Below are 13,192 nucleotides of genomic sequence, written 5' to 3'. Positions count from 1 at the left end.
GCATGTTGCTGAGCGCTCGCTGTGCAGCACAGAGGTGACGGAACCGAGGAGTGCAGTGGAAAAAAGTGGAGAAAATGACTGCGAGTGCGTCATGGTGAGCGTTGCAGACAAGGTGTTCGGCCTTGCTCCGAAGTTGCCTCGTGTTATGTTCAAGACAGATTACTTGACGGTCCAGGAGAGGCCTACAGGTGATGTGATTTACTGGGATGCCTCGTCGTGTAGATACTCTGCTAGGGAAGGAGGAGAGCAGCAGAAGGAGGTAGCTACAGAGTTGGGCTCGAAGCAGTTCAGTATGTTGGTCATAAGGACACCGAACCTATAGTAGATACCGACAGGCGAAGCGAAGACGCGCATACGCGAGTGAGCATCGAGGAAGGGCCATTTCTGGGATACCTGACCGAAACCGTGTTCTACACGGACACGGACACTGCCCATCATCTCGTTCCACCGCACCTCCTCCGCTGTTCGCACCTCCGCCATGAAGGGGCTGAGGATCTGATAGCTGACGCCATATGCAGGATCCCCAAAGAGCTGCAGAAAGCGCATCTCAGCTGGCCCATCAGGTGGTACTCCTTCGCGGATGGCCTTCTCCTTGAGAGTGCCGACGAGTTTGCTCTCGTCAAGGAGCCCAAGATCGCCTCGCCGTCCTTCCATCGGCCCGAATAGGTGCCCTATCATGCCGTTAGGTACAGTTGAATTTCCTTTATGGAATCACCTCCTATGGAATATCCCCGCTACGGAATAGGGTTGGGCGATTCCCCAGCTTGGGAGGCGGGCATATTCCAAAAACCCCGCTATCTCATACGGAATAGGGTCGCGAGACTTCCCACCAGCCAAAATATTCCATACCGGTCATGTGAGTTCGCAGGATGCCACCTATTTATGCACTGCGAGTGGCTTGAGAGAGGTTATAGTACGCTTAGTGCACTATTTCTACCCATCCCGTATCCAAAATGCCATTTGAGCGCATGGCGTGGCACAAAAAGGGTCGAAAATCGCCCCCGAAAGGCGGAATGAAATATTCGAATTTTCCGAGCAATTATTGGCTGTTTTCCGCACGGAATATCCCCCCTACGGAATAGGAAAAATCGTCTCCCGACCGTATTCCTTAAAGGAAATTCAACTGTAGCATGATTGCCTGATACTTCAGGGCGTGGAACTTCTTGTAGCCGTTATATGCGACGCGCTGATACCAAGAGGGGCGGGCGATACGACGAATAGTACAGTCAATGAAACCCCAGACCCCCCAGAGCGGTGCCCCGTGTCGATGAATGGCGCGCGCATAGGCTTCAAGGCGCGTCGGATGCAGAAGCCCATTCGAATCGAAGTCCAGTAGGTGGTGCCATCTTCGATCGACGTATTCGACGATGTAGTTCACCGCCTCCGAAAGGGCTGAATGCGATCGATCGTAGAGGATGGAGAGGTTGTCCAGTTCCCCCTCTGACCGAAAGCGCGCGAGTGTGAGGGCGAAAGCTTCGAGACCCGTGAAGCGATGATGGGAGCGAGTGGTGAAGGACGGGGGGATCTTCAAAGCGTCTACCACGATGATTAAGTCGGCGGCAGTAAACCTGAGGAATGCGGCGAAATGTGTCAATGCTTGGCCTGCCATACAAAGGTGCGAGCACGTACCTGAAGCGCCATAGGCAGTCCTCATCAGACAGGCTTCTCAAGTATTGCTTCGTTATGCGATGGCCACCTTGCCGCGGGCGCGGGCGTCTGCGTGATCGCTGGGACTGCGTATATGCATGGAAGTCGATGGCTGCCGAAGCCAGACCTACAGTCACCGCGGCGCATGTAGATACGAGACGAGGAGGCGGTAGGAGGTCCGGAATGACGGCGAGTGGTAGCGAGGGAGAGCTTTGCATCTTGTAGTGGGGGTGTAGCAGGAAGCGGTCCCCACCTTGACGAGCTACCATTTTATGAAGGCCTTCAGCTTCAAGGTTTCTTCGGAGAACTCACAGAGCGGGCTGGAAAAATTCTAGAGCGCCCGAATAAATTATGAAGATGGCGAATAAATTACGAACTCGCCCAAGTATATTACTGAAGCTTCTGAGGATATCGAAAGAAATTACTGAACAGACACACTCTATTACATACTGCGCATAATTAGCAGTTGTCTATCAGACTCGATTCAAACCGGGTCAGACCAGCGCCAGACGAAGCTGGTCAGCAGACAGCTAGCTGGACTGAGAAATCGTCTCTGCGCCTGTACTTTGTCTGAACAGGCCTGAACATCTCGGCACTCAGACGAATCAGACCAGTCAGGCCAATCAGTCCACTCAGAGACGTGCACGATTGCTGATGCAGGAAGTCCGGGAGGGAGAAAGCTAGCGACGATTCCGAATGGAAAGTATTGCTCAGCCTGAGCGTGTCAAGCTCTGGAGCGTTGATGTGCGCTAGGAATGCGTGCGCGTGGTACCCGAGGCTGGCGTGGCGCAAGCGAGGCATTTCGTATATGGTGCGAGGCGCAGTATCTTCGAAATCTGTGAAACTATTGACCCCTATCTCGAGCTCGCGCAGCGTAGGCGCAAACGTCGCAAATGTAGGGAATAGGGCCCAGATGGGTAGGTCAGCCAAGAGCAAAAGGTTTACTCGAGTAAGGCTGGCAAATTCGGAGGTGTTGTTGAGCCGGGGGAAAGCAAGACCATTCTCGAGCTCTTCGTCCGTGCACTCGGCGTAGTATGTGATGGTAAGATCTTGGAGGGAAGTTGCATTCACTAGAACATTGAATGCGTCCGGTGGGCAGGTATCGTGGATCGTAATCACTGCTCGAGAAAGGGCGGGGAGTGGACGAGCCTGTATTTTCGAAAGTGTGTTGCCGTTCTCTGAGAGTACCAGCTCTTGTAGGCGCGCAGCATCCGGTTCCGGCAGCGTGCTCAAGAACTCTACAAGCGCAACTTCGCAACGCACACTGGAGATGCATAGCGGACGCTGGCGCGAGAGATGCATGTGCAGGTGGAGAAGTGGGTTCCCAGCGTTTCCTGCCATGCAGCGATTGAGATAAATATCCCGCCATAGCAGCGGCGTGCTACGAGCCGTCACGCGCCACGTCGCGCAGACGGAGCACAGGGTCAATGCGAAGAGCGATGGCGTCTGTGGCCAGCGTAGGTTCCGAGCTGCATGCGTGAAGATTTCCGAGAGGAGCTCTGGAGGCAATCTGTGCACGGGCGCAAGAAGAGAGCGATTGATCTCTAATTCGCGCCCGATATCGCGGCGCCGAGCAGAGAGACGGGCGATCTCCGCGTCGAGGCGTTCTTGCGCAGACTGCAACTGCGTGGAGTATTCCTCGATCGCTCGAGTCTGCTCAGGCGAGGGAATGTAGCCACTGCGCTGGAGCTCAATGTTGGGGAGAGCTGCTGGGCGCGGAATGAGTCTGTCCATAGTCGATGTCGGAAGCAAGAGCAGAAACCAGCAAGACACGAGGTAGCACTATTAGCGTGGGAAGGCGTTCGGCATTCTCCGGATCTCCTTTTTGCCATCGCTGGCTTCGTTCACGGATCGCGACGCTCTTCTACTTCGTCCTACATCACCGCGCGGCGCGCGAAAAACGCTACCAAATCCATACGGACCATTCGAAATCCACAGCGACATATCTCCAACCCGACGCTTCGTCGGAGGTAGGGTCTAACTCGCTGTCGACCAGTGAGGACCTACGAGGCGAAGAATACGAGCGCCATCCCATCCAAACCCTGACGACGATAAACCTCCCGACAGTGGGATACAGATGTCTAGTGACTACTAGTCCTGCTTATGATTCACCTCCCAAGCTGCTCTCAGAGATATCCATCCATGCAGTAGCGCCCTAGGAAATTCGGCGATGGCCAACTTGAATCCCTTCATTTCGTCGTTCGCGTCCTCTGCGGAATATGCAGGTTCTTGCGTGTCGTCACTGGTGGGATTCCGATACTTTGGGCGCGCATCGCGATAGACTATCTCAACGATGCTCACGGCCCGCTCTCAGACCTCCAGTTGCAGCTCTCGCGAAACCACCCGCTCGCGAGACACGGCCTCCGGGAGAGCATTTATGCTGACCTTGCTCGATGGAAGGCGCTAGAGAGAATGTCCGGCGTAGTCTTCTTTCTTGTGGAGGAGTTGGCACGGGAATGACACAGCTGCTTCCTCGCCACCACGCGCACACGCGATTTCTCATCCCTGACAACCACCGTTGTTGCCGTCCTCTGCGACTATAAATTCGACGCGCTAGACTTCTTCTTGGGTAAGATTCTACTTTGCGCCGGCTACATCTCTCGTTCGACTACGCGTGATCCTCAAATCACGAGCATAGTTAGCCGCCAACGAACTTTCGTTTTTCGCCTGCCTGACTTCCTCTGCCTCGCGTTCTTGTGCTTGGATATCTCCAACGACATTCTCATTTGCGTGATCGCCCCCCTGCTCGCCAAGTACACATCTTCGTTCCGTCACATCGAAATGTACTCCAACGAGGCGGTCATCTGGCCGGAGAAGGGGCCGACAACCATCTACAACTTGGACCTGCGTAGCATCGGGCTGCTCATGTATACGCACGGGCTCCTCGCGCATATCACAGCGCCTGCGCTGGACGCCGTCCTTCCCCACAGCGACAACCATCGCGAGGGGGATCCGACCAAATTGCTTCTCGACCTCGTCCGGCGCTGAAGGCCCCCGGTCCGTTCGAGCGAGCTGCAAGACGTCATGCACAGGCCTTTCGACGCGCTCGTCCTCTGCCTTGAGCAGATGGACGGTCTGCAGCACCTCATTCTGGGTGATGTGCACTGGGAGGCAGGTGAAGTCCCACGCACGATGGCAGTCCTCGAGCGCCTCGGCGTGCATTCCGGTGGGTGAGGGAAACAAAAAAACATAGGTCTGTATACAAACCTTTCCGGTGGTTCCTGGTAAGCGCGGTCCACGATGTAGCTTACGGCTGACCACATAGCCGTGTAACAAGGGGGTCAGGATTACCGACGCTGAAGCCATGGTGGATGGCGCTGACGTCGGCGAGGCGTGCAGAAGTCGAGCCGTCACGTGAGGAACACGCGCGAACAAGCAGAAGGAACGCGGTACAGATCTTGGGCGTCGAAGAATGGATAGTTGAGCTGGTTACTCAAGCGATTGGTCGCAAGGGATGGCGCAGGGCTCGTGAAGGACGTAGAGAATTTTGAGAAGGAGCAATCGAGCTAAGTAGGCAGTAATCCAGGTTGCCACGTGTATGTGGTATTTGAGTGAGAATCAACGATCATGGCAGCATTGTGCTTTTGGCAGAAGACATCAACGAGAAGTATTTAGTGTAATAGTACTCTATAGATGCGGTATCAACTATTCCTGAGAGGGATCTATAACTGAAAGGGCGAGCTTCGAGGTAAGTGGATAAGTCTAGGCTACGTACCACCACGCACCGTGGCGCAAGGACATCAGACGTACGCATGCAGTGCTCTCATTGATACTAGAGCAGACAGCCATGACGCCATCTTATTCCCTGAGTATCGCAGTTCTCAACGCTTCGTCAAGAGTTCGCTGAAACTGGGTTATGGTGCTGGCGCCCAACCAGCGCTGAGCTCGAATCCCAATCTTCAAGATCAATAGCCGCCAACTTATTGGGTAGCAATAGAAAGGGCACATCTGCAGGGAAACTGGTGACAGCCAGTAATCGCAATCTTTCAATGTCGGTCAGCGAGTTGACTACCGAAGCGTGACGGTTCATGTCACTGTGACGGATCCCTGCAGTATTGAGGGAGTCCAGTAGAAAAGCCGTAAGGATGGCAAGGCACTTGTTTGAGCCTATCTATAATACTGGGCGGCGAAGGGGGTCGGATGAAACCGTCAGGGAATTCTGCGCTGCCCAAACGCTTGAGTTCCAACGTCCGATCATTTTTGCCGATTCAGGACGATTACCACGGAATTCCAGCGTGAGGTCTGTTAGTCTATGCGATTTGGGGCGACACCGCGCGCCAGCGCGATGCTTCGGGGTGTTCCCTGTGGCCGTGAAGAGGTTCTGACCAGTGACTCTGAGTTCCGGAACGCCACCGGGTACCGCTGCAATAATGGTGATGGTCAACAATGCATAATAGTAGCGAAGGCGCGGAGTGCGCTTGTAAATCAATTGCACTCGAACACTCATCGACTCCTTCTGCTGAAGCTGACCAGCGCGGGCCCCCCACACTGCTCATCAGCTCTACTTTTTGCCATATAGCCGGGTACTCCGTCTGGCGCTCCATTTTCAACCGGGCAGATCAGAGCCCATCTGTCCCGACTCTCATCCCGCCACCATGGCTGAGCCAGCGACGACCCCCTCGGCTACCCAAGCGAAGCTCACCTGGGCACAGCGCGCGAAGAAGGCGCAGGCGACCAGCAAGCCCCCCTCGACGACACCGCCGACAGTCCCCTCGGCGGGTATCGCAGCTGCGAACTACCGATCATCCGCCGCGAGCACGATCTCTACGTCCAGCGCCGGCAGCACCTTCGTCTCCTCCCTCAAGTCCCCGACATCCGTATCCTCCCCCACCGATGTGCACACCCCCGCATCCTCCGTCGTGGCCACGACCCGGCCCTCGTCCCCCGCGTCGCAGCCGAAGGCGCTGAACGGGGACGCGCAAAATTCACCCGCGCGCGCTGCATCGGCGCTGTCGCCGCAGAAGTCCCCCACCGTCAACGTCTGGGCGATAAGGAAGGAGCAGATGGCCGCGAACCAGTCCGGCGCTACCTCTGGCACCCAATCCGCGGCTACGGGCTCCTCCCCTTCCTTGTCATCCACCGCCTCCCCCGCCGTCAGCACGGTTCCCACGAGCACGCAAAATGACGAAGACGATCCTTTCGTCGTGAAACACAGACGACATCACTGGAATACGCAATGGAGTCGCCCTGCCGTCCCACCGGCAGTAGAGGACAAAGAGAGCTGGCCAGAGATCGGGAAAGCGGTCACGCCGCCGAGTGCGGCTCTGAAAGGAGGGACGAGAGCTTCTGTCAGCGAGGCATCTCAGGGGACACGAGACGAAGATGGTACACGAGCTAGTAGCTCGACCAGAAAGGGTGCGCTTTCGCTTACTTGATCGCATCGCCACATACGTACATTCATCTCATCTTTCCGATCTCCCTTTGGCTGCAGAACCATTCACTGACTTCATTTACAGGCGAGAAACCCAAGTGGATACCAATCCCAGCCGAAGAATTGCAGGCAGCCGCAGACGCAAACATGAGACGTCAAGGCCGCAATCCCCAAGCACGCAGCAACTTCCGATCATCGGGTCCTCACAATGCTGGCCCGTCCTCTGTCCACTCCAGAGGCCCCTCAGTCCCCGCGTCACGCATCTCCTCCGTCCCTCACAGTAGGGCTCAGTCCGTGGCCAACTCGCGACATCAGAGTCGCGCAGGCAGTGTGCAGACGAGTCCCTTTGTTGCGATCGAGCCGCTCCCTGAGGAGCAGGCTCGTAGCCAACAAGGCGATGCGCCAGTCGATGCCAACGGTACGGCTGGCAAGGGTGCTATCAACTCGAACTTCGCCTTAGGGTCCAGTCGTCCCTCAGCTGAGAATCCTCCACGTCCATATCCCTACGAAGGCCCGCCACGGCCCTTTGAGCCAGTACATGGGTACGGGCAACCCGTCTCCGCCCACGGCTACCACCTCTCCCTCAATGTCCACACCTTCTACCCCTCCAGCGCCCCCTCCTCACAAAATGAGTCCCCGTACTCGTCGCACGCCCCGAGCCCTTACCCGCCCATTCAGCTGGGTTACCCGTCGCACACCCACTCACCGTCCTACTCCGCACACGGCGCGTCTCCGGCGTTCTCGTATCCGCCGCACGCGCTGCCGCCCAACGGCATGCCGCCGTATCCCCCGCCGCTGCCGTTCTTCGGAGGGCAGCCAATGGCGCCGAACGGCCCATATGCACCATATCCGTATGGGGCGCCGCCGGTGCCGGCGCACGTACCACACACGTCCATCGAGAGCGAAATTCTCGTTTCGCATACCCCGCGGGCGGAGGACGGGCCACAGGCGAGCGGACCGCCAAATGCACAGCCAACAGGTGTACAGGCGAAGCCGCCTGCGCCTGAGGAGTCGGCCGCTGTTGCCGGCTACCGAAATATCACGGAGAAGGAGGTGAAGCCCGCGGTCGTCTTTGGGAGCATCGCGCCGGATGGGACGCAGTTGAGCGGGCCGCTGAGCCCGCAGCAGACGGGGGCGGCGGCGTCGCCGTCGGTGCAGGAGACGGAGAAGGCGTTTACGAAGTTTACGATCGGCGTGAAGCCAGGGGAGGCGCGGGCCAAAGTGAATGGGGTGGAGAAGGAGAACCTGCCGGTGGCGGGGGAGCGAGAGATCATCGACCTGACGGGCCAGGAGCCTGCGGTGGATGCGCCGAAGTGGCGCTTTGGATCGACGGAGGGCGAGGGTGCGAATGGTGCGGCGGAAGGGGGGCAGCCTCCGGCAGCAGGCCATGCGCAGAAAGCGTCGACGAGCGAGAGCACGGACACTGACCTGGAGGTGAAGGACTTCGGCTACGGCTTTGGGGACCATAGCGGCACGGGGCATGCGGTGCACATGTCCAGGGAGGGCTTAAGGCGGCGTGAGCAGGAGCGCCAGTACGAGCTCGAGCGTTTCCACTATGAGAGGCGGGAGAGGGATTACAGCGAGGGGCGTGGTGGAGCGCCAGGACCGGAATTCCCCGGTCGTGGACGCAGGGGCGGCTTCGTGGACCGTCCCTTCCGTCCGCGCGGGCGTGGCGGGCGGGGCTATCGAGGCGCACGCTACGAGCGGGGAGGTGGGCCGATACCGCGGCAGCCGCCGTCGCCGTATAACGTGTCGCCCCTGCCGCCGTTCCAGCCCTTGATGATGGGCGAGGCGCCGCCGCCGGGCGGGGTGCCGTACCCGCCGCCTTTCGTCGCGGGCTTCGAGTCGCCGTATGGGCCACCACCGCCCGCGCCGCCGCCTGCGCACGCGGTGCCGCCGATTGTAGCCCAGACGTCGCAGGGTGGAATACCGTTCCCGTCGCCGATTACGCTGGTGTCGTTCCCCCTGGACCCGACGAGGTGGTGGCTGCTGGGGCAGCTGGAGTACTACCTCAGTCCGCAGAACCTGGCGACGGACTTTTTCTTGCGTCAAAGGGTAAGTTGTTAGCTTACTGAAGTCCGGCAAGAGGATGCTGATCGCAATTGACGCGCAGATGAACCCGCAAGGGTGGATACACATCCCCTTGCTGGCGTCCTTCAAGCGGGTGCGGCTATTGACGACGGACCTGCAAGTCGTGAAGGAGGTGCTGGCGTTGTCGCGGATTGCGCAGGCGCAGGACGAGTGGGTTCGTCCGCTGAGCTGGCAGCAATTTGTGCTGCCCACGCAGCCGCCTCCGAAGGAGACGCAGCAGGCGCCTGTCCCGGTACAGCTTGCCGCCGCCGAGAGCGCTACCGCCGAGCCAGTCGCCGCGCAGGATGCGAAAGCCGCTCCTCCAGAGGCTCAGTCGTCGCCGGAGGCCCACGATGAAGAGGAAGAAGAGGACGTCGAATTCGTTCTTGGGAACGAGTCCAGCTTTACGCCGGCTGCCGCTTGAACGTCTTCTCAGAGGTCCTGCGGCACCACTCACTATCGCATATGCGATGTTTTTCTTGCGCTCTGAGCTGCACATTCTTGGCCAACATCTACTATCACCGCGAAATCCATCACTTCGCCATTTTGCCCTTGCCTATAGCACCGTGTACTCATTCCTCACTGTCTTGTATTTTCTCTCCACTGACTTTCTCATCTTCCTCTCACCCACTTTACTCACGAAAAGTATTCGCCCTGTCTCATAGCCATAGCCATATCCACTTCGATGTTCATAGTTCACCTTTTTTCCACTGCTCATATTCTCATTTCACTGATTTTCAATCTCTTCTCTGCATCATACTATACGTACAGAGCATTTCTCGTCCGCATTGGGGCTCGTACAGCAGGTCTACACATACATATCTCGTACAAGTATATTCGAGTCGCGGCTAATAGGTGTTTGTATGGGGCCCGCGGGCAGGGGCAAGAACCGAGGTGATGGACGTCTTGAAGACATGTTCGGCCCAGACTACTCTCGTGTGATAAGGAGGTCTCTAAGCAGCGTCGGCTGGTTCTGGCTCCGCTATGACGGCGGCGTCTTCCTCCTTGGTGGAAGGAGCATCTTCAGCCTCCTTTGGTTTTGGTGCTTGCTTAGCGGGCGTGATGTCGGCATGGAACAGGCGGAGGCTCATTGCGCTGGTAAAGCAGATCAGCGTCTACTATGATGCAGAAGAGCGAAGACGCTTACGACTTGGCCTTCTTGTCGATCATGAGGGCAACAGACGCCTCGGACTTCCAAATGGGAAGCACAAGCTCATGCAAGAGGCTGAGCGACTAGGTCAAGGTTGGACTCAACGGTCGAGTGCCGAGTACTCACCTCACTCCTTCCCACTCTTCAGGCGGTATCCGCATTACATGGCTACCAGGTGCTGTACAACGTTCAGCGATGGAGTCTGACAGTGGGAGGCAAGCTAGCTTACTTTGCGCCTCGATCATGCTCTTGAAAGGCTCTTGTAGGTGGTCGCAACGCGGAAAGTACGCAATCAAGAGCGCCTTCAAGGTCGCGAGGTTGCCCACAACGATTGTCGACGGGTCGACAAAGGGCAGCACGATGGGCAGACCCTCGCCGAGGATGCGGAATTGGACGTCTATGAAGAGCATGAGTATATGACGAGAGACCATAAGCAGATGCACGTACCGTCCTTCGAGACGTAGTTGCCACCTTGCCTCTCGAAGACCTTGGTCCCACCGTTCATCAAGCGTAACCTGCGATGGTCGTTGTGCAGGATGACTTCCCGCGTGAGTTCGTTGGCGAGGTACATGGTGCGGATGGAGGGCTTGCCGTCGGAGGCGAGGATATCTGAGGGAGGTTGCGGTGCGCGGATGAGGACGTTGCCTCGAGGGAAGGTGGGGAGCAATCGCAAGTTCGCACTGCAAGAAACAATGAGGATGGAAGACGCACGCGGACGATGATTACTTACAGGCACGCAGTCAACGTCGGGTCGTCTTCGCGGAGGAAAGTGTAAGGACTCTCCTTGTACGTCGGATCGTCCTTGAGCTCCTTCTGCTTTTTGGGTGGACGAGCCTCCGGTTTCGCTGCGCTGGTCGAGGGAGCGTCATCGACCTTGAGACGTTTGGCTTCCTTCGTATCGACGTCTGGCTCTGTCGACGCCGGTCGCTTCGCACCTGCCGTCTCCGCGGGGGTGCTAATCTCTGCAGGTGTGATGCTCTCCGCAGCCGGAGCATCCACCTGCATCTCCTCGTCGCCGTCTTCCAGGTCGAGCTCGGGATCAGGCGCAGAAGCAGAAGCGCCTGCCTTGCGCTCGAGAACAGCAACGAAGAAGCCGCCCGTATCCTGCAAGTGGGGATATATCCGCACGCAGCGCTCGAGGTGAAAGTCCTCGGAAGGTGGGAAGTGACCCGGTGTCAGTGTTTGCTTGAACCGCGGGGGCTTCGGGGCAGTTGCGGTAGAGTCAGTATTGGCGGGTTCCTTTGCAGAAGCTGCAGCATCCTGAGGAGGATCCACAAAGGCCTTATACTCGTCCCAGGTGTTGAAGAGCTTGAGTTCTCTGTTGCCTTTGCCGAGGCCGGTGGGGACGTTCTCGCCACAGATCCAGGTCTTGAGGCCGGGTCTACGCTTCAAAGCGGGCAAATGCGTCGATGCATCGACGAGTTCAAAGTCTTGAGGTATGGGCGTTGGATGGGTAATGAAGGTTCGAAAGACCCAAGCGTACCTCTGATAGCAGCCAGAGCCTCCGCGATGACGGCTTCGTTCTCTGTCGGGTTGAGCGAGCACGTTGAGTACACGATGCGCGAGCCAGATTCCGACGAAAGCATCTGCATCGCGCGGGTCAAGATGCGCAGTTGGAGGCTGCCAGACACCGTAAGCAATTGGGCAGCTTGACCACCAACGGCCTCCGTACCTATGCAGTCCATTCCCGTCCGCCACCGTCCACGTCTTCCATATACCCAAATTCTTGCGCAGCGTGCCATCACCAGAACAGGGAACATCGGCCAGGATGCGGTCGAACGTAAGTCGGCGGAGCTTCTCATCCTTGGGCCCTGCCTGTTCGCCCTTCTGGAGGACCCAGGCGGGTACGCGGATGCCGGGATAGCGGCTTGCGTCGAGGTTCGTCACCATGAGCGCCGGGCTGGGTAGGCGGGCACTTTGGTGGATCAGGAGGTGCGTGCGCTTGGCGTCAGAGTCGTTCGCGAGCAGGAGTCCGGAGGGGAGGGGGAGAAGGTCGTCCTCGGCGTTCGGGTCGGGGGCGGAGTGGAGCATCTCGAGCAGTTGGGCGGTCTTCGAGCCTGGTGCAGCGCACAAGTCAATTACCTGGGTAGAGCTGATGAGCAGGCAAACATATCGTCCAGCAAAGTTACGCACCCGATGCCAAGGCTTGACATCGAGGAAGAGTGGAGGCAGCATAGACACGGCTTCTTGACGCGAGATGTTGCCCTGTACATCGTGAGCGTCATGGTCCCCCAGCACGGTCAGTCCACGCACGACTTCGGTCTCGCCAACGAGGAAGGAGTGGAACTTGCGGAACTCTTCTTGCTTGCGAAGCACCTTCTTCGGCACATTTACTTGCCATGAGAGACCCTCGGGGAACCTACGCTTGGGTAAGCGAGGTGGCGACCGCCGTGATCATCATGCAACGCACCAGGGGATTTGTTCAGGAGGGGGAATGGGCTTGTCCTCGAAGACGACGTTCTGGAGGTTGGGGACATGCTTGTGAACGATGGTCTCATTCAGGGTACGCGCAGTTCTGTAAGGATCGGGGAAGAAAAGGAGCAGGAAGTTGTCACTAGAAGTCGTTGAGCATAGCAAGTGAACGCACGATCGGTTCCCTGTCACCCTGAAGGTGACTGGCAGCGGCTGCCTGAAAGCATTGATAAAGTTGTCCCACTCCGTCTCTGTGTTCTCCCCGAACAGCTTCTGCGCCTTGTAGTACGCGAACATGTTGTCGTTCTTCATGGCCAGCGGCGCCCGTCCGTCGATATCCCAGTCATCCTTGCGCTCGGGCCGCTCATTCGTGCGCTTGTTGTTCTTGTGGAACTTCTGGGGGATGAATGACTTTGAATACCTCCGACACTGGAGGAAGAGATGCACGAGGCCGACCTTATTTTTGCCCATGATTATCCTGGACGAAAGTACAATGGACGCGCGATCGAGGATCGATCTTGGGCATCAACTTATGAGCTTGC

General features: G+C 57.6%; 7 protein-coding genes across 7 annotated transcripts; 2 read left to right on the top strand and 5 right to left on the bottom strand.

Annotated features, from left to right (window-relative positions):
- Nucleotides 1–125: 125 nt before the first annotated feature.
- Nucleotides 126–784, bottom strand: SCHCODRAFT_02637034 (uncharacterized protein). Its single transcript, XM_003028912.3, has 2 exons — nucleotides 720–784; nucleotides 126–671 (listed from the first exon to the last, which is right to left on the bottom strand). Exon 2 carries the CDS (start codon nucleotides 652–654, stop codon nucleotides 199–201), a length of 456 nt encoding a protein of 151 aa, XP_003028958.2. The 5' UTR covers nucleotides 655–671; nucleotides 720–784; the 3' UTR covers nucleotides 126–198.
- A 324-nt stretch (nucleotides 785–1,108) lies between these two features.
- Nucleotides 1,109–1,865, bottom strand: SCHCODRAFT_02513586 (uncharacterized protein; the record flags this gene model as incomplete). Its single annotated transcript, XM_003028913.2, has 2 exons — nucleotides 1,109–1,568; nucleotides 1,630–1,865. The coding sequence occupies 2 exons, from the start codon at nucleotides 1,863–1,865 to the stop codon at nucleotides 1,109–1,111; spliced, it is 696 nt and encodes a 231-aa protein (XP_003028959.1).
- A 108-nt stretch (nucleotides 1,866–1,973) lies between these two features.
- On the bottom strand, nucleotides 1,974–3,386 carry SCHCODRAFT_02637030 (uncharacterized protein). Its single transcript, XM_003028914.3, has one exon. It carries the CDS (start codon nucleotides 3,379–3,381, stop codon nucleotides 2,167–2,169), a length of 1,215 nt encoding a protein of 404 aa, XP_003028960.1. The 5' UTR covers nucleotides 3,382–3,386; the 3' UTR covers nucleotides 1,974–2,166.
- An 838-nt stretch (nucleotides 3,387–4,224) lies between these two features.
- Nucleotides 4,225–4,809, bottom strand: SCHCODRAFT_02671135 (uncharacterized protein; the record flags this gene model as incomplete). Its single annotated transcript, XM_003028915.2, has 1 exon — nucleotides 4,225–4,809. The coding sequence occupies one exon, from the start codon at nucleotides 4,807–4,809 to the stop codon at nucleotides 4,225–4,227; it is 585 nt and encodes a 194-aa protein (XP_003028961.1).
- A 1,290-nt stretch (nucleotides 4,810–6,099) lies between these two features.
- On the top strand, nucleotides 6,100–8,850 carry SCHCODRAFT_01132403 (uncharacterized protein). Its single transcript, XM_003028608.2, has 3 exons — nucleotides 6,100–7,002; nucleotides 7,104–8,452; nucleotides 8,488–8,850. The coding sequence occupies exons 1-3, from the start codon at nucleotides 6,243–6,245 to the stop codon at nucleotides 8,536–8,538; spliced, it is 2,160 nt and encodes a 719-aa protein (XP_003028654.1). The 5' UTR covers nucleotides 6,100–6,242; the 3' UTR covers nucleotides 8,539–8,850.
- A 548-nt stretch (nucleotides 8,851–9,398) lies between these two features.
- Nucleotides 9,399–9,788, top strand: SCHCODRAFT_01159347 (uncharacterized protein). Its single transcript, XM_003028609.1, has one exon. It carries the CDS (start codon nucleotides 9,442–9,444, stop codon nucleotides 9,751–9,753), a length of 312 nt encoding a protein of 103 aa, XP_003028655.1. The 5' UTR covers nucleotides 9,399–9,441; the 3' UTR covers nucleotides 9,754–9,788.
- A 253-nt stretch (nucleotides 9,789–10,041) lies between these two features.
- SCHCODRAFT_02512227 (S-adenosyl-L-methionine-dependent methyltransferase) lies at nucleotides 10,042–12,962 on the bottom strand (the record flags this gene model as incomplete). The annotated part of the gene is made up of 12 exons (XM_003028916.2): nucleotides 10,042–10,183; nucleotides 10,236–10,313; nucleotides 10,365–10,416; nucleotides 10,468–10,635; nucleotides 10,686–10,918; nucleotides 10,969–11,668; nucleotides 11,722–11,858; nucleotides 11,911–12,320; nucleotides 12,372–12,443; nucleotides 12,492–12,597; nucleotides 12,649–12,753; nucleotides 12,826–12,962. The coding sequence occupies 12 exons, from the start codon at nucleotides 12,960–12,962 to the stop codon at nucleotides 10,042–10,044; spliced, it is 2,340 nt and encodes a 779-aa protein (XP_003028962.1).
- Nucleotides 12,963–13,192: the final 230 nt, after the last annotated feature.

This window comes from Schizophyllum commune (assembly GCF_000143185.2).
Source record: "Schizophyllum commune H4-8 unplaced genomic scaffold SCHCOscaffold_10, whole genome shotgun sequence".
Lineage (NCBI taxonomy): Eukaryota > Fungi > Basidiomycota > Agaricomycetes > Agaricales > Schizophyllaceae > Schizophyllum > Schizophyllum commune.
This window is presented reverse-complemented; position numbering and strand designations above follow the sequence as displayed.

Bases quoted from the DNA above. Each gene is read 5' to 3' on its own strand.
- SCHCODRAFT_01132403 (XM_003028608.2), top strand. From the start codon at position 6,243: ATGGCTGAGCCAGCGACGACCCCCTCGGCTACCCAAGCGAAGCTCACC. The intron at 7,003-7,103 runs GTGCGCTTTCGC...CTTCATTTACAG, and splicing joins TAGTAGCTCGACCAGAAAGG to GCGAGAAACCCAAGTGGATA. The intron at 8,453-8,487 runs GTGAAGGACTTC...TGGGGACCATAG, and splicing joins GCACGGACACTGACCTGGAG to CGGCACGGGGCATGCGGTGC.
- SCHCODRAFT_02637034 (XM_003028912.3), bottom strand. From the start codon at position 654: ATGGAAGGACGGCGAGGCGATCTTGGGCTCCTTGACGAGAGCAAACTC.
- SCHCODRAFT_02637030 (XM_003028914.3), bottom strand. From the start codon at position 3,381: ATGGACAGACTCATTCCGCGCCCAGCAGCTCTCCCCAACATTGAGCTC.
- SCHCODRAFT_01159347 (XM_003028609.1), top strand. From the start codon at position 9,442: ATGAAGAGGAAGAAGAGGACGTCGAATTCGTTCTTGGGAACGAGTCCA.